Genomic DNA, 27164 nt, shown 5'->3' with positions numbered 1-27164 from the left:
ATTGGACTGCATGAAGTATTTGTAATGCTTAAGGCTGTTTTATGATTCTGCGTTGAATTGACGGAGCAGCCCTGCAGAGGCCTGTGTGTCGACATGTACCCCCCACAAGCCCTCCGCCTGACACGCACCTCCAAAAAAATTCTAACCACGCGTCAACGTGACGCAGACGGCAAGAGCTGCGATTGGTCGACTCGCCCTGTGTGTTGATAGCCGGCTGCTTGAAGCGGCCTACTGTGGGGTGTAGCAACATGCTATTTCACTGACATAAGCTTTGCAAATAAACTGAGGCATATTTGGTTACAATGACGGGGTTATCCATTTGTAAATTTGTCAGTAATGTTTTGAAATCAGCACTTCGCCAGCAAGCAGTACTTTGTGGGCAGTTGTAGGAAGGTTTGCTTGCTAGCATTTTTCAATAACTTTTACAAAATCTAAGCAAGAAAAGGCCAAACAAATAAGGTTAATATTTCAGCACGGCAGTATATGGACTTCGCCATTCTGACTACCGTTTTGGTGGTGAGTGACACAGACACAGGAGACGCAGAACAACCTCCAGTGTCGAGGCAATGGCATAGCCATTGCGTGGAGTAAACGCAGAATCATAAAACGGCATTTACTTATCAGGGGGGTTTGTCAATAATTGTTGGTGTTGAATTCAACAAAAATTCATATGAACATGTTTTTTTGTTTTGTTTTAAAGTGTCATGTGCCAGATGTTTAGACCGACTCAGTGTCATGGAAATTGGCATAGAAATATGTATGAATGCACTCAGGGTTCAAACCTAAAATGAATTTATTTGTCATTCATGCATGTTGTGGATGATTATACATGAGTCCTATGTGTTGGGATGAGCTGATTCACCTTGATGTTGGTCTAGTTTACTATGTTCAAGTAACAACATACCCCTATGTGGTGCACACATGACTAATATCTGACTAATGTGGTGTTTTGAGACTGCTTCCTTAACAAGGCTAGTGTCCACATATCCTGTGGAGGGTTACAAACCACTGCAGGACCCTCCTGCTGCTGACCTCATTAAAGCCAATAGGCTGCTGGGTTACATCAAAACTGTGCTGTCCACTACCATTGATACCCAGGTACACCTTTCAGTGACCATAATTACATGACCATTGTAAACCACCGTACTACCGTAAAGAAAATTTATACACACATTTAGTTATCCACTACCATAGGCATAGATATCCTTGAGCACCTTACCCTAATGATTAACTTTTTCTAAAGCTGTTTTGGTATTCCCATCTCTCATCATACTGTAACAATGGTGTAGTGAGAAGAATGGGTAGCATTTACGAGTAGCTTAATCGCATTGGAGCTACATTTGTCATAAGTAGTTTCTTATTTTTCTTTACAAGAAGTAGTCTTTTATTCTGCACTGTGCATTTCTTCTTACTTTGGGTACAAACATCTGGCAGACTGCATTTTGTATATATTTTTATGCAGGAGGAGAGGCTTGTTGAAAAAGACAGCTCATTTTGGCAGCTTCAAGGAGAACCAACAGTTCTTGTCACCCTTGCCCACATTTTTAACTACTTTGCACCACTGATGGTACGTGAAACATGGCAGCACCATTTATTTCTAATCATCTAGCATTTTGCAGTGGATAGCCAGCATTTACTTTTATATTGGTTAATTTGCCAGTTGGGTCACCTAAAGTGACTTGTAACTAAAGTACAATGCGGGAAATAATTCTATTTACCTCAATCTCAGTCGGTATAGCATAGTGAGGCAGAAAGTATAGAAAACACTAGACTCTAAGGCTAGATGGATGAGCGGAGAGGGAATATTGAAGTGAGGTAAAATTCAGAATGAAAAATTCTCTTGAAAACAGCACAAGTCATTTATTATTTATTATCTTTCTATACTGAATTATCTACATATCTCACTACCTATACAGTCTCAAATGAGCCTATCCATGAGTAGTTGTAGAGAAGTGCATCACTCAGAAGCGTCACTAGTCAGATGTTTCCCCTATAACCTTTTGCATGCTATTTAGCCCTGTTCATGCCCTTTGGCTAGCCTAGAAATCTAGGCGCACCCTAGCGGCAGCAAATTACATTTGCTGCCAGGGCTGGTCTAGCAACTCTCCGTTGGCTTGTGAGCTCGAAAAATTAAACTTCTATCAGGCCAATCAAATCGTGTATAGAGTCGTTAGGTGGGCTTAACATAATGATTGATGGCATAGTTGCAACGGTTTGGCTTGAATTCCCTGCTACTTGAAAACAAATAAGATAATGTTGCTGTTGGCGAATAGTGTGACACGAGTTGAGCTTTTATTAGTCAACTAGCTCCTCTGGTGGGAAACGCATGGGACTAGCGCTGTCCTATTGCGTGCAGAGGGAATTTGAAAGACAACCGATTATCCCGCCCCTCGGACAGAGTACTGCGAACGGTGAGTGCCCAGACCCTACATTTTAATGTGGGTCTGGCTCGTCAGGCTACCCTTTGGCTGCATTCAGATTCAAATGCAAGAGAAGTCAGGGCAAGATATGGATTGACTAACTGTAACTTTCCTTTTGAAAATGTTTCCCTATTTTTTTTTCAGTGTAAGGTGTATCTAGTGGAGGATGTGTTGATGAACTTCCTGTTGGGCATCTTGGAGGGTGGGGGCTCAGTGGACGAACATCCTCTCATACAGCAGCTCCTAGACCTTTTTTGGCTGCTCATGGAGGTACTGCACTTGTATAATCACTCTGCTGTGCATTTTCAGTGATCATCAACCTTCTGATGTTGTTAAAAGATAAAAGATGTTGTTTCCCCATGGTCACAAAAATGTTATTTCTCTCACATTTTGTGACTACCAATGCTGTATCCATAGATTACTTCAGTGCATTGCATGATTTCCTATATGAATTGAAACCTTTGAGATGGATGCATGTTGATTTATATTTTTGTTCAGTTTACATAACGGACAGCTTGAGCTGGTAGTTCTGAGTTTTTGTCTCTTTCACCATCAAAATTGTTTTGAGGATGTTCTAAAATTTTGCCCTGGCAAAGGCATACTTTTAAAAACAATAAAAGCCTGCATTTCTCTCATACCCATATCAGGACTATGAGGTGAATGAGTGCCTGAAACAACTGATGATGTCACTTCTTCGGGCCTATCGATTTTCTCCCATCATCCCTGACCTGGGGTTCCAGGTGAGGGGCTTTTCATTCTCAAAGAACTTGCTCTGAGTAGGAGGACTTAACAAAGTGAGTGTGCCTCTGACATAAAGAAAGCCAGAATGCATTTGGTGTGAAAAGTGAATTAAAGATTTAGGCTGCACTGTGGCCAGAGTGAGTCAGACGCACAATGTGGGCAGAGTCAGACCTAGGTTAATTACTAAAAGAGTTGGTTAAGCTGATCAATAGCAGTGTTGAGCAATACCTAGAAATGGAATGTGTCAGACGATATTACAGTAACCTTTACAATCCCTATATTGTTGCGCATCTGCTGCCGGTTGCACCAGTTGAAAGTTCCATCTTCTGGCCTGTGCAGCCTGATTTCTTTAGAAATAGTTTCAACCTAACACTACAACCTAACACAAGTTATGACTTGAAGGTAAAAGAAAGTAATCCACACACTATATAGCTCCATTGATAGTTTATTTTTTATTTTTCATTCAACGTTTCGAGCCCCTGTCTCTTCCACAGGCTACTCTGCTTTATTCTGATATTTTGAGTTACTCATTTTTTGTTTTCATGAGCTGAAAGCCATAATCATCAAGATTACAACAAAAAATGGCTTATTTCACGTTATATCTAATTAATCTAGAATATATGAAAGATCCACATTTTGAACTAAATTAGGGGGTAAAAATGAACTTTTCCACAATATTCTTAATTTTTTAAGACCCACCTGTATAAGTCGAGAAGAGTTACATACGTGACCAATTACACACATTTAATTAACTTGAACAGTGTTTGAATTATGTCATAACTTAGAATCAGCAACAATATACAAATTGTAAACACCTTACACCTAAACTTATGATCGACCTTCTATTCTACTTGTGTAACTGGCTGCTTCAAAGAATAATATGTAGCATTTCTTCCGCTCCTGAGGCAATTCAATTTACAAAAACATGGTTGTAGCTTTTCAGACCCCTTTTAAATACTGTATCCAGCCAGGCTGTTAACGTTACTCTGTTAATCCATAGAAAAACATATGTGATTATTTAGTTGATATCTGATAATAGGCCTACTATTATAATATTCTATCCTCGTCAGGTGTTGCTATTAAGTGGAAAGACATGCAAAAAGAGATGAATGAACTCTGGATGAATTAACTGACAACAACGCAAGTTTTGATAATTGGTTTGTTTTATCTTGATTCATGTTGGTCATGCATTGAAATACTATATTAGGCTTCCATCAAGGTTCAAAATCCCTGTGCACAGCCCTTCTTCCTCCAGGTGCTGATGGTGTGCAGTATAACTATTGAAAAGTCAAGAAGTAGTATACATCGCACACTGGAGAGTATTTTGCTGACTTTGTGAACAACTAATAAAGTCAGCAAAATACTCTCCAGTATGCGATGTATACTACTTTTTGACACACATTGGCACACATTTTTGGCACACATTACGCACAACGTCGACCTTCCATGCAACGCGGCACCGAGCTCGGGCTATAAAAAGCTCACGTTACAAAGTCACAAACAGAGAACATTTGGTGGTGTTACAGGAAAGTATATTAACCAACGTCTTCGTAAAAAAACTTACCGATTGCCAACAGCCTCTGTAGCGTGCTGCACAAAATCCTTTGCAATAAGTTCCTGTCGTCATGCCATTTAAGTAGAGATGAATAATAGATCACAACAAGTAGGCATATGCTAAGTTAGTCTTTCGTGTCTTCGTTTGCCATTACATTGTTACAATTATCATGCCATAGTCAACACGCAGCCACTAAAATTTTAACCGGTCAACGTTGATTCGGTCAACTACCGGTTAACATCCCTAGTCTGTACGTTAAAGTATAAAGATAAAAAAAAATCATGAAATTAAATAAAATTGCATCAGTCTCTGCGTTCACCTGCACACCCATTACTGTCATTTGAATTATCCGCGAACCCGTGAACGCCTATCAGATGGCAAGCATATCAGATGAAAGAGGAGACACAGGGCTATCCATTGGTACCAAGTATGTCGATCCTTCTGGCTTATGAAAACAGACGAAGTGACTGCAAAATAATAACGTCATGTACAAAAAACAACTGCACACCCACTCTCGTTTGAATTACTCGCGGACCTGTCATCAGATAGATATGCCACACATGTCAGATGAAAGAGGAGACACAGAGCTATCATTTGATACCAAGTACATCCTTCTGGGTAATAAAACAGACAGTCAGCAAAACATTAACTTCATATAGCTCGACTTACCTCACGTTTTTGTCTGTTTTTGTGGCAAAGCATGTTTATAATCCAACGCTATTGTGTGTTTCTCTATGGCAAAGAATGTTCATAATCCGGTTTTGAGATCCTAGCAAATTCCTGCATGGCATTCAATTCAAGGCTCACATTGCATCCCAATTTGTTCGACAAAGAAACACCTTTTTTGCCTTTACTTTGTGCATGGCAATGCAGTAAAAACTTGTAGAGAATCCTGAGTGCAGACAGGCACACACAGGCTAACACGTAAACTCGGGTCAAGTCAGGTCAGATCAGTTTGTGTTACAGATATGGAGCGCAGAAAGGTCATTTTTAATCACTAAATAAAAAAAATGGCATTTATTTCTGTAAGGCGCACACCACATATGTCTGTAAATTGCTCAGCCCCAGAGAATCCCTCCACCGTGGCAATGATATTACCAGTTTCAGGACAATCTGCCCTACACACACATGAAATGCATGTAAAGCTATGAGCTTGCTGTGGTGAGATACATGTCAAAATCTAAGATTTTTTTATAATACGCTTGTTATATTTTAATTCTTTCAAAATAAAATCAATGCTAGTACTAATACATGAAATGATGGCAGATCTGGATAGCCTAGCCGAAAATCAAACCAATATATAATAATGTGTGTGGCACTTACAATGACCAGAATAAATCCTTATGAATAAAGGTAGTGAAAATGCCCTAAAAACAGCTTAGGGTACTAAGGGTTAAAATATACATATTTAAAAAGTAGAATCCATGCAAAAATACTAAAAAAAAACAATTATTTATTAAATATTTCAGGAAAATATAAGTTGTATGTGTTTATTAGTTCTAAAGTTAAATAAATTAGACACTAATGGCACAGTGCTCTGTTTTAAGTCTTTTTTTCTCAACTAAAAATGCTCTGCGCTGGTTAGGGGGTACTTGGCTGAAAAAATATTTCACAGGGGTACATCACTGAAAAAAGTTTGAGAACCACTGTTCTATTCTAATGTTCTCATGAACTTGAATTGTCAGTTTGGTTAGACAGGCTTATTTAATCAATGATCGCCACACATGAAGTTAAGATTAGTTTGAATGATGACTTGACACTTGACACTCTGAACTCCAATTATCCATTCAACACATTACTTTCAATGACACAATACTGTTTTGGACATCCTGTCATGACATGTTAATGATAGGCTATTTGCAGCCAGTATTGCCAAGGTATTTTGGCTATAGCCTATCTTGCTTAGTTTTTCACATAGGACAGCAGAATGTCCCATTCTTACAATAAAGGGATGTTTGCAATTATTTGCCCATAGACAGATCAGAATTTAAATGTGATTGGTTTACTTAAATTCACCTCAAATCATAACCAGATTTAACTAAAGAAAGATGGTTTGTTTTAAAGTACTCTTCTTAAATCACTTGCTTTTCAGTAGACATTTATACAACAACCACATTCATTGGAGAGAGTGTGAAGTTTATGCAAAAACTGCAATGCCGTTTTTACCTGAAACCTGAATAAAAACATCATGTACATCAGATACAATTTTTTTTAAATTGCCATGACCACATGATTGTATGTTAGTATTTAGTAGTAATTTCTTTTTCTGTTGTTTTTTTAGATTCACTACTTGCGTTTGACTACAGCCATCCTACGTCACGAGAAGTCCAGGAAATATTTGCTCAATAATGTCTTGTATCCTTTTGGCTCAATAGTCCCGTTCCCACTGGAGGGATTTTTGCAGTTCCTAGAACATAATGTTCCTAGAACCCTTTTATTCTTGTGTTCCGACCGCACCAATTTGGGGATTATTAAGTTCCTCTGACCGCAGTCCCATAACTCTTTCAGCTCCTACCTATGGCCACTTGGCCAGAGCGAATGTAAAAAAAAAACGGTTTTGGGGAAGAGTAGTTAGTAGAACTGATTTAGAAGTGGACTGTTCCTATAATGTTCCTATACGTTCCTGTAACTACTTGGTGGGAAAGGGACTAATCACTCCAGCACTCCACAGTGGCTGTCTACACAACTTTTCTGCTGGTCCCTAATAAGAGCAGGCTCTCCACAAAGAGGAAAAAAACACTTTTTAAAATGCCTTTCTCTACATATAATTTAAGCACACTGCAGAAGACTTTATGCATGCTGATGTATTCTCGAGTATGTTTCCTTAGCCCGTGCCATATTCGACATGTTGCGCTCCGTCGTATTCTTCTATATTAAAACACCTCTGAGGGTGAAGGAGGCTGGCCTGGAGGAGCTCATCCCTACCACATGGTGGCCCACACGCTTTGACAAAGAGGTGAGGGCCTTTGAAATGGACAGCACAATCCATCCGTCACAGATCTCCAGTTGGGATTGCATTTGGTCAACCAATTGGAGATTTCCACATTTTCTTTAATTAAAGATAGATAGAATAAATAGAAGTATATGTAATTATATATTAATGTTAGCCTTAATGATAAACAGACAGATCTCTGTTAACTGTAGTTAGGTGGATGATGTCAGATGAGTTTTCAGCAGTAAGTGTGTGTTGGTGTTTCTGTGCAGGGAAGAGATGACAATGAGGTGAAGGAGGAAAGTGCAGATGAGCGCCTCAGGAGAAGAGCGTATGAACGTGGCTGCCAGAGGCTCAAGAAGAGGATTGAGGGTGAGTATGCAGTGGGGGCCTAAGCAGTCAGCATTACACTGCACGTGTAATGCTGACTGTACGTACATAGACATACAGACATGCACGCATGCTCATCCTCTATACAGACACACAAGGCTTGCCGACACACTGATACACTGACAGCAGTTGCAGCAGTTGTGTTGCTGGTTTGTGTTTTAGTGCAGATACTCAGTGTTATGCTTGTTGATGTGCTTGTGAGTGTGTTTGTACTAGGGGTTTCATCACTAATAGGTGCTGTAGGCAGCAATCAACTAGATGTGGACAAAATGGCTGAAGGCTAGACATTCCTACGGATGAAAGTACTGTACTGAAAATGAGACCTGTTCCACAGTTACATCTATGTTGTGTACAGCTGTACAGTAACAACATGTCTGCTATGGATAGCTATCTAACGATGAAACACCTGTTGCCAACAGCTAGTACTAGCAATAATGTTAGCACCAGCACTATACCAGTACATCACAATTAGTCGACAACTATTATGTCAAACTTTTAAACTAGTAAAAGTCGGTAGTGGTGAAAAACTTAGTTTGTACTCACTGGTTGTTTGTCTCCTTAGTGGTGGAGGAGCTGCAGGTGCAGATCCTGAGGCTCATGTTGAACAACAAGGACAAAGGAACGGTAGGTCCCACTCCCACACTCTTTTTAAAGACTGACCATACAGACTCAACACTCACCTTTTTACACATTCTTTAAAGACTGACCATAGAGACTCAACACCTACCTTTCAACCTTTTTTAAAATATTTTTTAAAGATCAACAGGCATCAACTCATATACTCATTCTGTATTTTTGTATGAATAGAAGTTCTCCATTCCTGGATTACTGTTAATTGATGCTACTTTTTTTTTTAGGGCCAGGCATCCAGATATATATTCTTGAACAAATTCCGGAAATTTCTTCAAGAGAATGCCAGCAACAGAGCGGTAATTTTGAATTATTGGTTAAACATTCATTTAAACCCTTAAAACCTTTTAAACCCTTAATATGTATACATTCTGCTGTTTATAGAATTAGCTATAAGTAAAATGGTGGCACCAAATTGAAACACAGTGGTTTATAACAGCAAATTCTGAAAGTAAAATTGCAGATTTGTATTTTTGTGGTGAAATCTCTCATGCAATTCATGCTGCAACTCCAAGAACTCCAAATGTTGCATGGAGGATCACAGGGCTATAGACTAACTTGCACTGGTGCGCCTAAGGTGCACCAAAATGTTTCATCGTGCCGCCTTTAATGCCATCTTTTTATCGCTCTCCATATGCATTCCGTGTCCGATCTGTTGTCAGAGCATGGACCGGAAATGACTGTTTTGATTTGATTTGATTTGATTTGATTTGGGGGCCCCACCACCTTGACGCCATCAGTTATATTGAGTACTGTGTGATCATTAACATCAGTGGCGGTCCTAGTCTCTGCTTGCCCCTCCACACACACACGGAAAATGATGGCTTGTCATATGTTTCTATTTCATATTTTGGAATTCATAAACTTTTTATATATTTAGCTAATAATTTATATTGTATGATCTGCATAATTACCATATTTTTTACGGACTATAAGTCGCTCCGGAGTATAAGTTGCTCAGAGGGCCCGACGGTAATTGTAAAGCTACACAAAAATGTTGATGTGGTACATGAAAATTTAGCTAGAAATGTGGAGAATGCAATGCAGTCAAGCATAATGGGTGATGTCCAGGCACAAGCCGGCAGGAGAGCAAATGCTCGGGAGGCCACCACTGTGAAAGAGCGAAAAAGATTAGCTTTCATTCTTACGGTTTTAGGCTAGAGGAAAATAGTCGTGCATATCCCAAGGATATATGGATGCAATTATTAAGTGTGCTTGCAAAGCAGCACACTTATTGTTCTTCTTAAGTTTTATTATTATTTTTCCCGTCTCCCTAATTTTTTGTCAGCCCTAGCGCCTAGGCCCTTTGAGACAGAGACACCGTTCCAACTTTAAAACGTCCGGTCAGTACCGGTATAAGTTGGTCGCGAAGATGACGTCAGGTGGGCGTGTCGTTCGTCCGCCATATTGGATTGAACAGAAAGCGAAACTAAATTTTCACAGGTCACAAATTTGGTCCGAACGCCACGAAACTTGACGTACATTATCCTTGGACCAAGCCTCACAAATGTTAGCGGAAGGATTTTTGATTTTCGAAAGTGTTTGCCCGTCACAGCCAAAGCGAAATCGGGGCGGCTCGAAACAGGAAGTCGTCCATATCTCAGGAACACTGTCACATATCGATACCAAATTTTGTATATGAACTGGGGACTCCAGTGTGAGGGTGCATAGGCAAAAAAAAAAAAAAAGAAATATTCCAAAAGTTTCCATCATTTGGCAAACCACCTACGGGCATTTGGTAACTCACACCATTCACCTTTTCACCATTCACCTTCTATCACAATGCCTTCCATGTATGCACAATGTCTCAGAGCAGACACAATGTCTCCAGGCAACTTTGCCCAATCATGAAATCCTTGCTCTGCCATGGGATAGTATGGACTTACGAACTGAAATAGCAAGGAGAACAGTAGCTATATATAGCTTACATAATAGAGTTGTTTTCACATTGACGGTATTCAAATTAAATTTTTCATTATTGTTACATATCATGATGTGAGAGTATTATTAAAAATGTTACAAGTATGCAAATGCATATGTTTACGGGCATTTAGGTTTTACTGTGTTGTTTTGTTGTAAAGACATGCAAGGCATTCTGGGCCGTAATGAACAGTGGTCGGCAGCACTCCATAGGCTACGTATTAATATGAATAGGTGTTTCTGTAAACCTAGGGATAATAAACAGCTATCTCTGTTACAAAAACGAGCTGGTAATCGCTCATTGAAGAGGGTACTATGATAAAAAGATTGTTTTCCTAAAAGCATGGAGTTGACGAAAGAATAAACAATCAATGTCACGTTAATGTTAAATAGCCTAGAACTATCTGAACGCTAGGTGGCAACGTTGTATTACATTTCACTAGTGTAGCCTACTTTGAAATACGGTGTGAGATTCCCAAGTAAGGAAGGTGCAAATATTATGTAATTTATCATGGGAAATTATTGGAAATGTTATTTCTTGTTTATTCTAATTGCAAACCACACACATCCATTCGGAATCACACGTACACATTTAATACTGAAAGACTATCATTTCGTTTATTTGATGTTGCCTTAGCAACACAGCCTTCAGAGCAAAGATTCTAGAACAGGGCGTCAGAGAGACACGTTTTGAGTTTGTGGCCAAGAACCTAAAATATCGGTTTCCATGTGCTGGATGGTGTGCGTCCTTTATGAAAGTAAGTGTTTTATACAGTTAACGTTACAGACATAATGAGCCATGTTGTAGTGGTCAACATAAATGTGCCCCTTCTGTTATTAGAATGCTAAGCGGAGAAGCATGCTAAGCAGATATTTAGTATCATTAATTTCTTGTGTGGCTAGCTATAGGGAGGAGGAGATGTAGTGCTATGTTGCTAATTGGGATTTATGTTGTTTAGCGTAATGCCATGGTCATTTGATATGAGATGCTTGCACTCGTAACTTCGTCACGTGTAACTTTAGGACTGCTATTTTTTTTTTTACTAATAGTAATTCACGAAGCACTTTAGCCCTAAAAGTAGCACCTACGTCTGTGACGGCTTAAAAGAAGTGGCAAGGACTCCTAACGCGATGTTTTGAAATGCGTCTACTATTGTCTACAGGAGCTTCCAATCGCGAGGGAACTTGCATTGTAGGCATAACTAATGGATGCAATAACACCACCAACAACCAAAACTAGCCTACTCATTGTCAACATGTACATGAAATGTAACGTTTCATGTGGATCAAATTAAAATGTTTTCTTTGCAAACGTAAGCATAGGCATATGGTGACAGATTAATTTATTAATGCTGCTGTGTGAATCACGGTAGCCTTGAATGAAGTGGCCACTTCTTAATGGGACCCACTGTATGGAAGTGGGATAAGTAAAATAGAGATGTTTTAAATAAGATAAGGTTAATCAGAATTCTACGATATGCCCGCTTGACAACGGCAGAGATAGAACTGGCCTTTGGCCATAGCAACCATCCATTTAGAACGACTGGCCTTCATAGCAACCAAAGATCTGAGCTGTGTTGCAATGTGAGGCAAAAGTATAGAAAGGTGATGAAACATACAGAGACAGGTCAAGAAATATAGTGCAATGTAGACAGTAGTATACAGTTGATTTACAGACGGTGGTTTAGAGTAATATGAAGTATTCCTTTATTCTGAGATAGGCTACATCAATAGGCTCTCAAAACAACCCCAGGCTCACAAAACAATCCCAAACAGACATACGGTCTTTATAGAGCAAATCCATATAGATTATTTGTCAAATAAACCAGTAAAACATAATTTGTGGGATGGAATATATAACATTCACACTCATAGCTCATATTTTTTTTAAATAAATATGCCTTGGTCATATTTCATAATTTCAATTCCTCTGTAGGTTACCTGATAGCCCAGTTTGAGAGGCGCAAGACACGTGACATTATTTTATTTTTGCAGCCAATCACTGCTGTCATTTTATTTTATTGATTTGATCTCAGTCATAGAAGCTAAATTCGAAGGCAGGCCAAAGGTAAAATCCAACGAATCACATTCAACCCGCAAGCCAATAGTTGAATAGCCCTCTCCTAGAGCTTTTGGGATATTGCCACTGCTCCAACACTGAAAGGCACCGCTACAATGCCTGGATCAAGCCAGGTTCAGCATAGCGTATGCCACTGTCTGCTCACGTTGCTGACCGGACCAGGGCAAGCACACTTTCGCAGTTCCCGCCGGAAATGCAGTCTAGTTTATGTTTAATATGTCATTTGATAAAATAAATGTTCAAAAAACTAAGTCAAAGAAAATCTTTCTGGGATCATAGAACAGATAATGTTTTTGGAATGTTAACTTCTATGATTTTGGTGAGCACTACACAAATGATAGACCTAACGTGTGAGCTAACGGCCTAGAAGGAACTCTCACGATTTTTTACCAACAGTTTGTGTAGCTTATTTTGGAAATGTCATTACCCCAACATTAGGCCTAAATTAACTAAATTCCATAGCCTAGGTAGGTTAGCAACACAAACTTGAGAGGTGCAAATCAACTTAACATTAGCCTAATATTACGGTATTTGTTACTGTGCAACCACAGCATCACTGAAACTATCAGCCATGTCTCGCTACTTATCACGACAGCTGCAGGTTAAAAGCTGCGTGTGTGTGTGTGAGGAAAAAAAACACATGCCGACTGTCATTCTTAAAAGTATATTGATACTAATAACATTATTTATTGTGACGTTTCTAATTTCAGGGTATTGTGATGCTTTTGTAGTATTGGTGCACTGTGCAACACTAGTCAAAGGAGAACAAATAGTTTGTGGAGAGACCGCAGATGCGAGGAAAGTCTAGGCACTCACCCTTATGATGTTAGGTGCACCAGTGCAACCCAGGGACATTTTTAGTCGCACCCTTAAAAATGTTGGTGGCTTATGCGACCAAATTGGTCGCACTCTAGAGCCAAGGATCAAGTTGTGCCTTTTGTCATGGGTCTCTCTAAAATAATTTGTATGTGAAATGTCATGCACTTGATTAAAACCAGTCCCTCCATCCCCCATCTTTCTTAGAACCCGACGGTGTTATGTCCTCCTGAGTACATGGTGTGTTTTCTGCATCGTCTCATCACAGCTGTTCGAAGCTATTGGGATGAGGGGAAGAGGAAGAGTGTGGGGAGTATAAGCAGTGAGGGTAAGCCACAAGCTTTTGAGCCAAATCACAGTATGTCCTCCAGAAAGACACGTTAGTACTAATAGTCCGCTGGGCAGTATAGGAAAGTCCTGACAGGGCAAACAGGACCCCTGACGCAGATAGGACATATTATAGGGCTGCTGTCCAAAACAAGAAAATAAACTTTACACAACATCTCTTTTTAAACAATTTTGTCAGTTTTGTGGCTTCTTCTGAGAAGAAAAATAGTTATGTTCCATAAGATCATCTCTCAATGCAAATCAAACCAGCTATTAGGCTAACTGAAATAAAACCATCCCAATCTCTAGGTATGTTGAAGGGTATGTGATGTAGGGTTATTTTAATTTAATATTTAATTAAGATCCATTTCCAAAATATGATTTTTTTAGTCAACTTAAGCATTGGGCTGAAGACTTTTTATAGGCACTGTATGTCAAATTTGACTGTTATTGAGTAAGCAAATGGAGTAACTGGAGTAGGGTGAATATTCAATATAACATGTGACATATAGACAAACAAGTAGGTTATACAAATTATTGAGTGGACAAGCACATAATAGCCTCTCATAGTGAGCTTGGATCTCAAGTGATATGTTACATTGCTTGGAATGTGGCCATTTTTTGGTGGAAAAACAGACAAAAATCTAAATAAACTAGAAAGAAAAGACAATTTGACTTTAAACTATTAGTTGACTGTAGAACTGTGTTTGTAGAAAAGCATTGTGGGGCTGGTAGAGGATATGCCAATGGCCAAACCATAGCCGTGGGTATATCCTTACCAACCCCACTCTCAATTGTGCCATACAGCTTAAATGTCAGATGTTCAAACTATTCAAGTCAATGGAATGTTATGCAGCATTCTGATGAGTCATATTGTAATGCTTTTATAACAAAGTTGTCTGCACTTATTATTTTAACAAGGATTTCAACCAAACTCTGTTAATCTAAATGTTCATTCATGTCTGTTAGTGCTAAACAGAAAATCTATTTGTTAGTCCCATGACCTTATGTCATCCTGATGTTAATTCATTAATTTGTAAATTTAATTGAAAAAATGGGAAAGATTGACAGTTTATAGAAAATGTAATGGTTTTCTTATTTTGAGAAATTCTTGATTATTTCATTGATAATTTCTTGATAAATTCTTGCTCATCATTTTTTTTTATTTTATCTTGTTCTGTATTCATAACCTGCTGTAGAGGCCTATGTCCCACCTCAACTTTTCTACAATGGAAAAGTGGACTACTTCGACTTGCAGAGGCTAGGCGGGCTCCTCTCTCATCTGAAGAAGACTCTGAAAGGTGTGTAAATGGCCCTCTGAACCTCATGAAAGATTTTAGCCTAACTGTCTCTTCAAAGACAATTTACAGTCATTCAGGATAAGAGATTAGGCTTCTCACACATATTAGCATACATTTCCATGTGGTGCTCCTGAACATGTTGAAATGTTTTTTGACACTTCTTTCCAGATGTACCACAGAGTGAGGTGAAAGGATTTTGTGAATATTGCACATAATCTGGTACAGCCATGACTAATGCTATTGTTTGGATGTCCACTAGAGGGAGAAAGACATCTGTGAGATTTTTACTATAAGCTCTACACAAGAAGCAATAACCTTCAAACGTTTCCCATTAAGAAAATCAAAAGGCAGGCAGGCACTTTTAAGCACAATGGACATCTGAATGACCATGTTCCAAATCCCAATGACTTTGTGGGTGAACTGTAGGACTTTTTTTGTATATAATTTCTGCTGGTAGCACGGTTTACTGAGCTTACTGACATGTTTACTGAGAATTGTTTTTGCCATCAATAACTATAGCAAGCTTAGATCTGAAAATTAAAACAATTTGTCAAAACAAAATGTCTATCAGAGAGGAAGTATTTCTTCACAATTAAAGTGGTGTAGATTGAAACATTTGTGAGCAGTACACTGCATGCGGAAGTGGGCTGAGTAGTTGGAGGATGATTAGTGCCCTCGTAAAGATGTCAGCATTGACAGGAATGAAATGGATTCTGCTAGAGCACCAGCAAGTGCAAATGCAGATGGGTATCGATCCCTCTCAAGGTAGTTTTGCTCTGTGAGACAGTAATAACAGCAGCCACAATTGAAACAGCAAGAGCAGTGAAGCCCTGTGTGTCAGCCTTGAGTGATGGGAAAGAGGGAGGGAAGAGGCATCACCTGAAATGTGTGTGTGTGTGTGTGTGTGTGTGGCTTTTGTTGTGTGCCTGATGTGATATTTGTCTAGCCAATGGGAAGTCTGCATTCTAAAATGGAGGGGTGGATGTGGCAGTCTAGGGGTATGTGTGTAGCTGTAGCCAATAGCAGTGTTGGTGGCAGGCAGCAGAAGCTAGTGCCATGAAGTGTGCATATAGAAGGTTTGAGGCTGTTGTCTCAAACTTGAGTTACAACTCAATTTCTGTGTCAGTGGTTGTTACGTGGTGTCACATTCTGATAAATCACACCCTCTCATAACACATCTCTGTTCCCTTCCTCACTGTCATTCTCACTGTTTTTTTCTCTCTCTTTCCTGCAGTCTTATATATTTAACTTCTGTCTCCCTTTTAATAGGATTTTTGTGTGTGTGAATGATTCTTCCCTGTGCCCACATGTTCAAGCAAGCAAGGGGAGACTGTATGTGTCCTAAATTATAGCCTATATTTTCCACCATTGTTTTCCTGGCCGAGTCAGTGCCTGCCCTTTGTATATAAGTATAAGTATATATACTCTTTTGATCCCATGAGGGAAATTTGGTCTCTGCATTTATCCCAATCTGTGAATTAGTGAAACACACTCAGCACACAGTGAACACACAGTGAGGTGAAGCACACACTAATCCCGGCGCAGTGAGCTGCCTGCAACCACAGCGGCGCTCGGTGAGGGGTTAGGTGCCTTGCTCAAGGGCACTTTAGCCGTGCCTACTGATCGGGGTTCGAACCGGCAACCCTCCGGTTACAAGTCCGAAACGCTAACCAATAGGCCACGGCTGGCCCAAATTTTTTTTTTTCAACTAGCAATAATCGCGCCTCGGATAAACCTCATAGGCCACGATACTGCCACTGCGCAGAGATTGTTGGTTCCCATGTGCTTCTTCCTTGCAGACCACCACTGATCTTTCTCATTCTGAAGCTGGTCAGAAAGAAAATGTCAGGAAGGATGGCATAAACTTGCTTTGTTGTGAATGCTGTGTGTGGCATGCTTTTCATGACTGCTATGTGTCATGTGACCAAGGAGTATTCCAAAAGACTATCCCTGTATTGGAGCTGTGTGAGGACCCCTGTGAGTTTGGCACTCATCATGTACGTTGGGGCAGCCGTGGCCTACTGGTTAGCACTTCAGACCTGTAACCGGAGGGTTGCCGGTTTGAATCCCGACCAGTAGGCACGGCTGAAGTGCCCTTGAGCAAGGCACCTAACCCCTCACTGCTCCCCGAGCGCCGCTGTTGATGCAGGCAGCTCACTGCGCCGGGATTAGTGTGTGCTTCACCTCACTGTGTGTACGCTGTGTGCTGTGTGTGTTTCACTAATTCATGGATTGGGATAAATGCAAAGACCAAATTTCCCTCATGGGATCAAAAGAGTATATATACTTATACTTATACTATACATGTGTTGAGGATGTCCTCAGTCAGAAGAAATTGATATAGTGCAGACTTTTCAGTTTTTGAAACCCAATGATTGCTGGCTCGTGTGACCTTGGCTGTGTGAGTGGTAAATACAATTAAGAAGAGGCAGTGTCCTTTATACAACTCAGGTGAAACCAAACAGGATGGCATGTTTAAGGTGCCTGATTAGTAGTTACCTGATTACCCCTTCACATGGCAGATGTTTGAATCATATGTATTAAATAATCAGCCATCGACCAGTAGACCAAAACTTGTATTTCATTAATGACAAAGGCATTAAGTCTAGATACTGGTCTTGCCTACCAATGGAATTGTCTCTGCGTATCTCTCTGATTTCTACAATGGTTTAGTAGTTAGTCTATGAGTGTTGTGCTATGATGGGGTAATACTCTACTGTTTTGGCAGAGTGGCTCTGTTTATTATAAAAATTCGGACGGGATTTAAGGATGGGACAATTTTTGATATAAATAGAGCTATGAAGTTATGCAGGCACTTTTGCTTGCTGTGAACTCTTTAGGATTTACATGAAAGCATCCTAAGATCTTGTTGTTTAGGTGGTATTGGACCAATGTACCTTTTTTAGTGTGATCCGAAATGGCCTGTAACAACCAGTGTCATGAAAATGAGCTAGATGATGGATTGGTTGATTGGTGTCTGAATGAATCTTTAATCTCTCCCTGCTTCAGTATGTTATCCCTGCATGTTTCAAGAGGTCCACCTTCATTCCACTCCCTAAGAAATCAACAGTGAGCTGCCTTAACGATAACCGCCTTGTTATGAAGTGTTTTGAACGGTTAGTTAAAGATCATATTACATTCTCCCTGTCTCCTACATTAGAGTTTGCCTATAAGCCAAATAGGTCCATAAACAATGCAATACAATGGATTTGCTTTGAACACTGCTCTCTGACACCTAGATAATAAAAACACCTTTGTACGGATGCTCTTCATTGACTACAGCTCCGCTTTTAACACCATAGTTCCATCCAAGCTGATCATGAAATTGAGAGACCTGAACATCAGCTCCTCTCTGTGCAGTTGGATCCTTGACTTCCTGACTGACAGGACACAGGCGGTACGACTGGGTAACATCATCTCCTCCACTCTAACACTCAGCACTGGTGCACCGCAGGGATGTGTGTTAAGCCCCCTGCTGTACTCGTTGTACACTCATGACTGTATGGCAACTCACACCTCAAACACCATCATTAAGTTTGCTTATGTGGCAACCCTGATATCTTGGTGTTAGGATGTTCAACATCAGCAAAACCAAGGAGCTGATAGTGGACTACAGGAGACTGCGGGAAGAGGAGCCAATCTACACCCATCTACATTGGGGGCACAGCAGTGGTGGAGAGAGTCAGCTGCTACAGATTCCTTGGAACTTACATCTAGAGATGCACTGATATGAAATTTTAGGGGTGCCAATATTTATGTGTTTGTTGTGGCCGATACCGATGCGATAACCAATAATATTATTCTGGAAAAAAAAGTGAATTGGGGGCGGCATTTAATAAGCATGGTTTAATTGCAGTAATTTTACCTACCAGCAATGATGGACAGAACTCATAATAGTCCTCAATGGTACAGTCAACAAAATAGCTGTAGCCTAGGCCTATGTGTGGCTCCTTTAAGGGAACCTGACGTCAGTGAGTTGCGAGTGAGTGGCCAGTGACAGTGTGTGAATCGTTATCTATGGAGTAAATGCTCAACACAGATTAACGGCCACAAGCTGGGGAAAAGCTAGCGACCGACGACCAAATCAGAGTTTTTGAGGGAAACTTATGTTTAGTTTAAACTGCGGGTAACTGAATAAAGCGGCAACTCCTCGGATTGTATCTTGTGTCCGTCTACTCTGTTGCGCACAACCTGCTGCAGCAGAAATGAAAGGGGTTAGCCCCGAAGGTTTTAATAACTTGTAATGATGACCTGTCTGGAACTGAAGCAGGAATGGTTAACATATGTTTCTGTAATTATACAAAACCCAAGCTAACAACATGCAAATATAATACTAAAATACAATAGAACTACTTATCTACTCGTCCCACCGAAGAGTTTGTTTATTTGTTTCCCCAGGTTAGTGATGTAAAGTGCAAACACACAAGCAGGTGCAGAGTTGTCTGCTTAGGTTAAACGGAGGATCACTCACGAGGCAGCACTGATTCAACCACAGATCTTGTTAGACTGGTGAAATACATCCACATCGCTGACATTATTTTGAGGAAGAAATATAGCCAACCAGCTCAAGTAGCTCAGTGTAGCCAGACGGGCCTTATGTATGCCTAGTTGGGAAATTGGGGCTTTCAAAAATATCGGCGCAAATTATCGGCCAGAATTCTGTTACCGGAACAATTAATAATATTTTTATTTTTTCACTCATCGCCCAATAATGTATTGGCTATCGATATATCGTGCATCCCGACTAACATCAGCAAGGATCTGAGCTGGTCATGCCATATAGGCATGGTCACAAGGTCAACAAAACTTCTTGTGACTCATAACTACTCTTCTTTCTTTGGCGGCTCTGGAAGTTTGGCATTGACGGTTAAATACTGACCAACTTCTAAGAGTATGCAGACCTGTACTGTCATTCTCTTCACCTCATATCTAATCAACCTCAATCCTCATTTTTTATTTTTATTGTTTATTTAATTATTTTTCTCTCTATCTCTCTTGCCACTTTGACCCCCCCCCCCCCCCCCCACACACACACACACACACACACACACACTACTACTTGAACTTGAATGTTATCTCAATATCTAATCTCCATGACTTACTACTCTTCCTCAGATGACCTGGCCTCCAAGGCAAACATCATCATAGACCCATCTGAGATTTTGCCTTCATCTATGGATGACCTAGATGAGGATGAGGAGAGTGGAGCAGCCCAGGTGAGGGCTCAGCTTCATTGAGATGCTGCTTAAAGGAACTGTGAACCCCACTACTTCAACAAAACCAGCACCTTTCACAGACACAGTGCACAGTGTCAGCCTGAAGAATCTAATTTTATTTTATTGAATTACGTCAATATAAAGTGCGTTGAGAGTACCTTAATGGTCCACTCATAGCGGTTAAGTGTGGAATGCTGGACAGTTTTTGATCTTAGTCTTGGCTATATAACGGGAGGGGAGGGACCATTTTCAAACTTGTGATAATCTTTGTTGAGGAGGCTGGAGCAGCAGCATGAAACACACATGTACAAGCAAGTTATAACATACAGTAAACTGCTCAGGTTTTGACAAAGTACGACCGTGTAATGGTCAAATAGAGGACACCAGTAGCATCATGTTTAAATGTTGCAATCATCATTTCTGTTAAGTGCAGTTGGTGTTTAATTTGAGACGACACTACCCTTTTGAAATTCACAGACTATGCAAGTGAGCACACAATGCACACAGCGCACTGCATTAAAGTATACTGACAAAAGCACACCAATTGAGAACTTGATTTAAGTAAGTGGGATTAAGTAGAGATAACTAAAGATAAATTAGTTAAACTCTAAACAGTTCATTCCTACTGCTACCGTCTCCTTACCTAGAGGCCACTTGGAGCAGCGGCGACCGGAGGTGCCCCTGTGCGGCCCAGCTGGCTGAGCTCCCCCACTCTGGGCCGTGCCAACCGCTTTTTAAGCACAGCTGCTGTCAGCCTCATGACCCCACGTCGACCCCTTGCTCCACCTGAGAAGGTTAAGGTTCGCACGTTAGCTGTGGAACAACGCACTGAGGAAGACAGTGAGTGTTTTCTATACATTTGCTTCTGTTATTATTTATTTATTTTTAGACATCAGTATACGTGTGTGTATATGTTACATAGGTGTAGTTGAATGTGTGTTGCTGGATTTTAAGAGAGAATTTTAAAGAAATGTAAATAAATCTGTAGTTTAGTATTCCTTAATTTGAATGTAAGAAAACCTACAGGATACCTGGTTTCAGCTTTTGTGGTTTCACCATGATGATTCATTGCATGGGAATAACCGCCCCACCCCCTACACTCCTCATTCCCCCGCCCCCACACACCACCACCACCAGTTGAGGGAAACCATGGCAACGATGGTTTGTTGCTGGGGCGACCATTGGAAGAGCCGGATCAGCCAATCACAGAGAAGTCGCTTCTGGAGATCTTGGATGGGATTGTGATGATGTACAATTTAAGTGTCCATCAACAGCTGGGCAAGGTAAGTGGAATGGCATTTAGGCCATGCAAGTGTCCTGCTGTTTCCTTTAAGAAGAGAAAAGGCTAGAGAGAGGGAGATGGGAAAACATTGAGCAGAGGGAAGGTGTCTGTGGCCTGTTTGTTTTGCCACTCCTAACCAGAGCTGTTGGCTTTTTGTTTCCTCTGTTTTTATGTGTATTTTATGTGCATTATTACCTTATCACAAAACTAAGTTAGTATCGATGTGATATCAGTGGGTCTAGGAGATGGGAATCAGTTTCTTACATCTAAAGAAAACAATCTGCAAAATGTCTATAGAATGTTTACTTAAGCACCTGCTATGCCATATGCAGATATAATACTGTATATCTAGCACATCCCTCTTGAGACAGCTTCTTTATCTCCATATAGACAAAATCTCCTTTTCTGATTATCCAAAGCAATTTTTTGGATGGATGGATGGATGGATGGATGGATGGATGGATTATATTTCCCATAAAGACACTGCATCATGCAAGGTCTACACAGATCTCATGCTGTTTAGGATGTCTGATGGCAGGCATGGTGGAGCAGCAGTAGTGTCGCTGCCTGCCAATCAGTCGGCCGGGGTTCTATTCCCAAACCTGCCGGTACCAATTCAGCAGTCACTTGAAAAGTTATTGCTTGTTCACAAGTTAATGAGCAGTTAGCATTATATTTTCCATGTGTCTGATGGTTAGACATGTCGTTCTCAGGGAGTGCAGACCTTTCCAAGGCCACATGTAGCTATTTGCAACAAATCTGAAAGTAGACCTAGCAAAATATTTTGACCTGCTCAGTGATAGGTGTTTAATTTGTTTGTTTTCTGTTTAGCATATAGATCATAATTCTTGATAATTAGCATGCAAACAAGTGAGACTAGGCTTCTAGACTGACATAGTGCACCTATTGCTGAGACCCGCCCCTTTAGTTGGAATATGTAATCATTGCAGCCTCCGTAGTCACGAGAAGAGTAGACAGACACCAACATAACATCAGGGATAGATGTATTTCTTCACAAAAGAAATATCAAATAATAATGGATTGAAAAGAGGTAATAATAGACCAGACATGCTAGAATAGAGACCAGAAAATGGACATCCACAGTCCCTTTCTATCAACACCGATGATTTTCATAGATAAGGATTAGGCTTTAAAACAGATTGTCTGTTTGACATTTATGTTGTTTGGTCTGTTTTTGGCTGCAGACACGAAGGCCAGCGTGAGCAATGTTTTTTCCCTGGTTTCTGTATTCTTACAGAACTTGGTAATGGCAATAATATTGTCCTCTGCTTCACAGAGTGGCACCCTTAAAACCACAGTTCATTTTCACATATTTCACAGCACAGGTATGATTCAAAGGTATGAATGGTTGACAGATATGATTCACAGGTGGGTCATTCCACGTCAATTCAACCAGGGCCCACGCACTTAGGTCTCAAAAAATTCTGAAAAAATTACCAGGTGTACCTATCTTATCCAGGAGACACACTGTAAAATGACTCTTATGTAAAATCAATACTTTCCAAGATACAGACAGTTTTACAGGGGGAGGGGGGTGTCGATTTTGGTCGGCCTCTTTTTTTTGTCAAAATTACCAAATTAAGATATCAACCGAAGCATGCTCAAATAACGTGATAGAGGAGGCAGTGTTGCTCATCTGTCCATCATCATACAAAGCCAAATTTGATTGGTCTAAACAGCTCTGGTTTGGGCATAGTTGCTCCACAACGGAACCAATCCGAACATCCTGAGCTCAAATGTTGTGGGCAGGGCTAAGTTCGGCTGGTTTTCCGGGCTATAGACCTCATAAAACCTGCAGTAAAACTAACTTCTGTAGAAAACCAGTTAATGGTCTGTTTCTCCTTGCTATGGTTCTTGGTCAGTAATGTTTTTATGCTTGTTTTTGTGTTCCTCAGATGGTAGTTGTTGCTGATGATGTACATGAATATGCTGTGGCCCTTAAAGACACAGAGGAGAAGATAGCCAGATGTCCCAACAGGGTAAGCACTCTTCTGCTTCACTCCAACCGCAGCTTGTAAACCAGTACATTCATACACTTTATGCACTATTATTGTAGAGTAAAGATGGTAGGGACAGTGAAACTAATTGGGCCAATTGTAGGTGTCGTCCTGTATTGTCCTACTTAAAACGATCAAATATTTAATACCACCTCAGTTGATATATACCATCATTGTTTTGAACGATACCAAGTATGTTGCATTTTACATACACACATATATAAGCTTACATATATACATACAGTATATACATGACATGCTATATAAAGTTATTTTATTGCTATTCCTTTTCACCAGTGTACAATACTACTACTGATCATTAGTATTACAAGATTTCATAGTGTACCTTACATTTGCAGAGAGGAGACATAATGGATGAGCTTCTGAAGAGTCAGAAGGTTTTTGCAGAGAAATTAAACCACCTGAGTCGAAGGCTGGCCTGGATCAATGCCACCATATATTCTAAGGTAGAACAATACAATTGTACTGTTGCCAGCATTTTAGATGTACAGTACCTGTATATGTATGTTATTAACCACAATCAAATGTGACAGTAAGTAGTAGTAAGATAAGCTCTGGATACCCTGGTATCAGATCTGAAAAGCCCATTTTTATGGGATCTGATTCAATGGTAGCCATCCTTGACAGTATTTCTACGGGGTCATAAAAAGTTGGTATTGTCATTTTGTCGAGGGTCCTTTTCTCCACCACTGACATAAAGAGATCAAGCTAATATCTCTGTTACATCATAAGACCATGATAAGTACCTACACTCCTAGTATTGTGCTCTAAAGTATATATGTGTGTTACAGGAGAAAATGTTGGATGTGTACTGGCTGCTGCGAGTGTGTATTCGCACAATTGAGCATTCTGACAACACTGGTTCTCTGTTTGCCTTCACCCCCGAGTTCTACCTCAATGTGGCCATGAACAGCTACAGTGCCCTCAAAAACTACTTTAGCCCAGCCAACAGCATGGATGAGCTGCCAGGTCAGTTCCCCCTTTCTATCTCCTTTTCTCTGTCTCTTTGTCTGTTCCATCTTCATTCTTGTAGTTTATGGGAAATATCATGATAATATATTACTTATTACGGCCTTAGTGAACTCTGAGTCGGGGTCACATATTTGAATAATGTTGAGAACATGAATTTGAGTTTACTTTGTGTTCTCCCAAAACATTAATGTGTAAAATCATTCAACCCATTTTCAATATTAACCGTATAAATTATTTAGCGTTCATTACATTTCATTAAGCCTTTGGCTGCTCAACAGAACGAAAAAAGGAATGGACTAAGACACCAGTGGAGAGGTGTTATGAGCGCTTAACAAAATAGTTTATTGGTGTGTATGAAGTATTAAGTTTGCTAGAATACTATCTTTTGGGGGTTGATTCATTTTGCACATGGCTATTTTGTGACAGCACAATATACTGTACCAGCCATTTGATTCTGCTATACTGAGGAAGTGCAAATTATTGTATGTGTTTATGTATCTTATACTCCACAGAGTTAATGTAGCTGGCTTGATTTAAGATATGCCTAAATTCTGATATTAAATGTCTAAAAGCAATGTCTAAATTGTTATTACCATGAGTTGTTGTAAATGAATAGAACACCGCTTGGAAAAAACAGTGTGGTTTAGGTAAATATGGAAAACCTGAGGATCAGTTCGTTTTGCAGAACATGTGATGATTATTTTGCCTGATGTTTGGTTTCTTTTACAGGCTATGAGGACACACTCACTCAGCTTGCTGCTATTCTTGCTAAACACTTTGCAGATCCACGCATAGTGGGGACAGGTAAGAATGTCCTGTATGGTTATAGCGTGGCATCATGCTTGATGACATGTTTCCTCGAGGACATTTACCATACAGTATTTCTGAGCCATTTTACTTACAGCAGGCAATTGGAATGTGGGCAAGATTATAAATGATGGCTGCAATGAAAGTAGAGCAATTAGCCACCTGCTGTGAGATTTCAAAATTCCGTAGCCAGTATCAGTACGAGAGCCCAGTATGATTCAGTCAGACAGAATTGAGGAATTTATAGAGCACAGGCCTAAATTAGTTTGTTATTGTGTGCTGGGCCTCTGCTTTTGATATTTATGGATTAACCTGCAAAAATTAGTTACACTCTTCATCAGTCTGTCCTGGTAAATATCTTGTCTGTTCAGGCAATCTCTAGGGATTTTTTAAGACCTTTCTAGGTGTCTGTGGCCAAACAGGTATATAAAAACTGAAAGACTGTTCAAGAATGCCATTGCTTACTAGTCAAACATATTTGTTGTTTTTTCCCTCTCCAGACATCAAAGACTCTCTCATGCAGGCTCTTGCCAGCTATGTGTGCTACCCCCAATCCCTCAGGGCTGTGGAACGAATCCCAGAGGATCAGTGAGTTTTAACAGCAAGGCTCTTTTGCACCACGACTAGAACTGTGGAGAAAAGGGTGGCTACAGTCTCATCAAGTACCTTGTAACTGTTGTGGCTATAAGCCAGTTAACTCACTTTTGTGCTCAGTGATCATGGAGTAAATAGGACCTGGAGCAAATACATTTAGACTAGGTACATTTGAGTGTTTACCTGATACATATTTTGTAAGCAGTGTGTGTGTGTGTGTGTGTGTTCCCCACAGACGTGTGGCGATGATGAGGAATCTGCTGGCTCCTTATGAGCAGAGGCCCTGGGCTCAGACAAATTGGATCCTTGTGCGTTTTTGGAAGGTAAGATTTTCTTTGTCTTCCTTTCTTTTCTTGCTTTACTCTTTCTCCTGCTGCCTTTGTTTGTAGTCTCCATTCATTCTCATTTGCTCTCATTATGCCGCCATTGCAGCACAAGCACAACACACTCTTGGTTCTGTCAGTCTTTCTTTTTATATACAATGTTTGTATAATATAATATACAATATACACATATACCACACACAAAAATAACACACACACACACACACAGATACATGCACAGACACACACACTGGCACACATTGTAAATATCTAGACATACCGCATAGCAGTGGGTAAAATAACCACTGCATAACGTCAGAAGTATACTTGAGGAATGCGGATCCAGGCATGTATTTTGCAGTCACCACAGTAGATAGGTAGTGCACACAAGTGTCTACAGAAACAATATTTTCATGGTGTATGATAGTGAGCAGGGTTTCCCTTTGAAGTTGAAGTGTATTGGGCATCTGAGTGATAGGAGGCCATTAAGCTACCTACTATGGGTAGTTAGCCTGCCAACGCATGCTAATATGCTAATCTAGTCGGCTGAATGGGACCTCGTAAACCACCTAAGTTGTATTTTTTGGTTGTAATAACAGGGTTATCACATAAGGCTACAGAGATGTCCCTCTATGGAGTTTTTCTTCCCTCAACTAGTGATTTGTTGGTCACTTGTATTGCACGCACACAGTGTGCAGATTGTATTGCCATAATAATGAACAAGAATTCAGTGAACCATGCTTTGTGGGTGTGGTAGCTGCACTTTGATTGGAAGAGCATGTAAGTTGATATTGGACATAAGAGACAAAGGACATAAGT

The 27164-nt window shown here is 40.1% G+C and overlaps 1 protein-coding gene and 1 pseudogene across 4 annotated transcripts in view; one reads left to right on the top strand and one right to left on the bottom strand.

Moving 5' to 3' along the window:
• Positions 1-27164, top strand: part of LOC125302683 (E3 ubiquitin-protein ligase RNF123) — a 120557-nt gene that overhangs the window by 14798 nt on the left and 78595 nt on the right. For all 4 annotated transcript variants that reach the window (XM_048256013.1, XM_048256012.1, XM_048256014.1 and 1 more), the window contains 20 exons: positions 984-1098; positions 1463-1567; positions 2565-2690; positions 3068-3160; positions 6998-7071; positions 7555-7672; positions 7921-8020; positions 8601-8662; positions 8896-8967; positions 13692-13812; positions 15011-15112; positions 20228-20328; positions 20976-21168; positions 21466-21611; positions 23527-23610; positions 23988-24095; positions 24441-24618; positions 25351-25425; positions 25929-26016; positions 26258-26345. In XM_048256013.1, the coding sequence (XP_048111970.1) occupies positions 984-1098; positions 1463-1567; positions 2565-2690; positions 3068-3160; positions 6998-7071; positions 7555-7672; positions 7921-8020; positions 8601-8662; positions 8896-8967; positions 13692-13812; positions 15011-15112; positions 20228-20328; positions 20976-21168; positions 21466-21611; positions 23527-23610; positions 23988-24095; positions 24441-24618; positions 25351-25425; positions 25929-26016; positions 26258-26345 (2149 nt within the window). The remainder of the gene's footprint in view (positions 1-983; positions 1099-1462; positions 1568-2564; positions 2691-3067; positions 3161-6997; positions 7072-7554; positions 7673-7920; positions 8021-8600; positions 8663-8895; positions 8968-13691; positions 13813-15010; positions 15113-20227; positions 20329-20975; positions 21169-21465; positions 21612-23526; positions 23611-23987; positions 24096-24440; positions 24619-25350; positions 25426-25928; positions 26017-26257; positions 26346-27164) is intronic.
• Positions 16728-16881, bottom strand: LOC125302734 (annotated as a pseudogene).

The sequence above is a fragment of the Alosa alosa genome, chromosome 10 (assembly GCF_017589495.1).
Source record: "Alosa alosa isolate M-15738 ecotype Scorff River chromosome 10, AALO_Geno_1.1, whole genome shotgun sequence".
In the NCBI taxonomy this organism is placed as follows: domain Eukaryota; kingdom Metazoa; phylum Chordata; class Actinopteri; order Clupeiformes; family Clupeidae; genus Alosa; species Alosa alosa.
The sequence above is the reverse complement of the archived record's forward strand: the minus strand, read 5'-3'. Positions and strand labels throughout refer to the sequence as shown.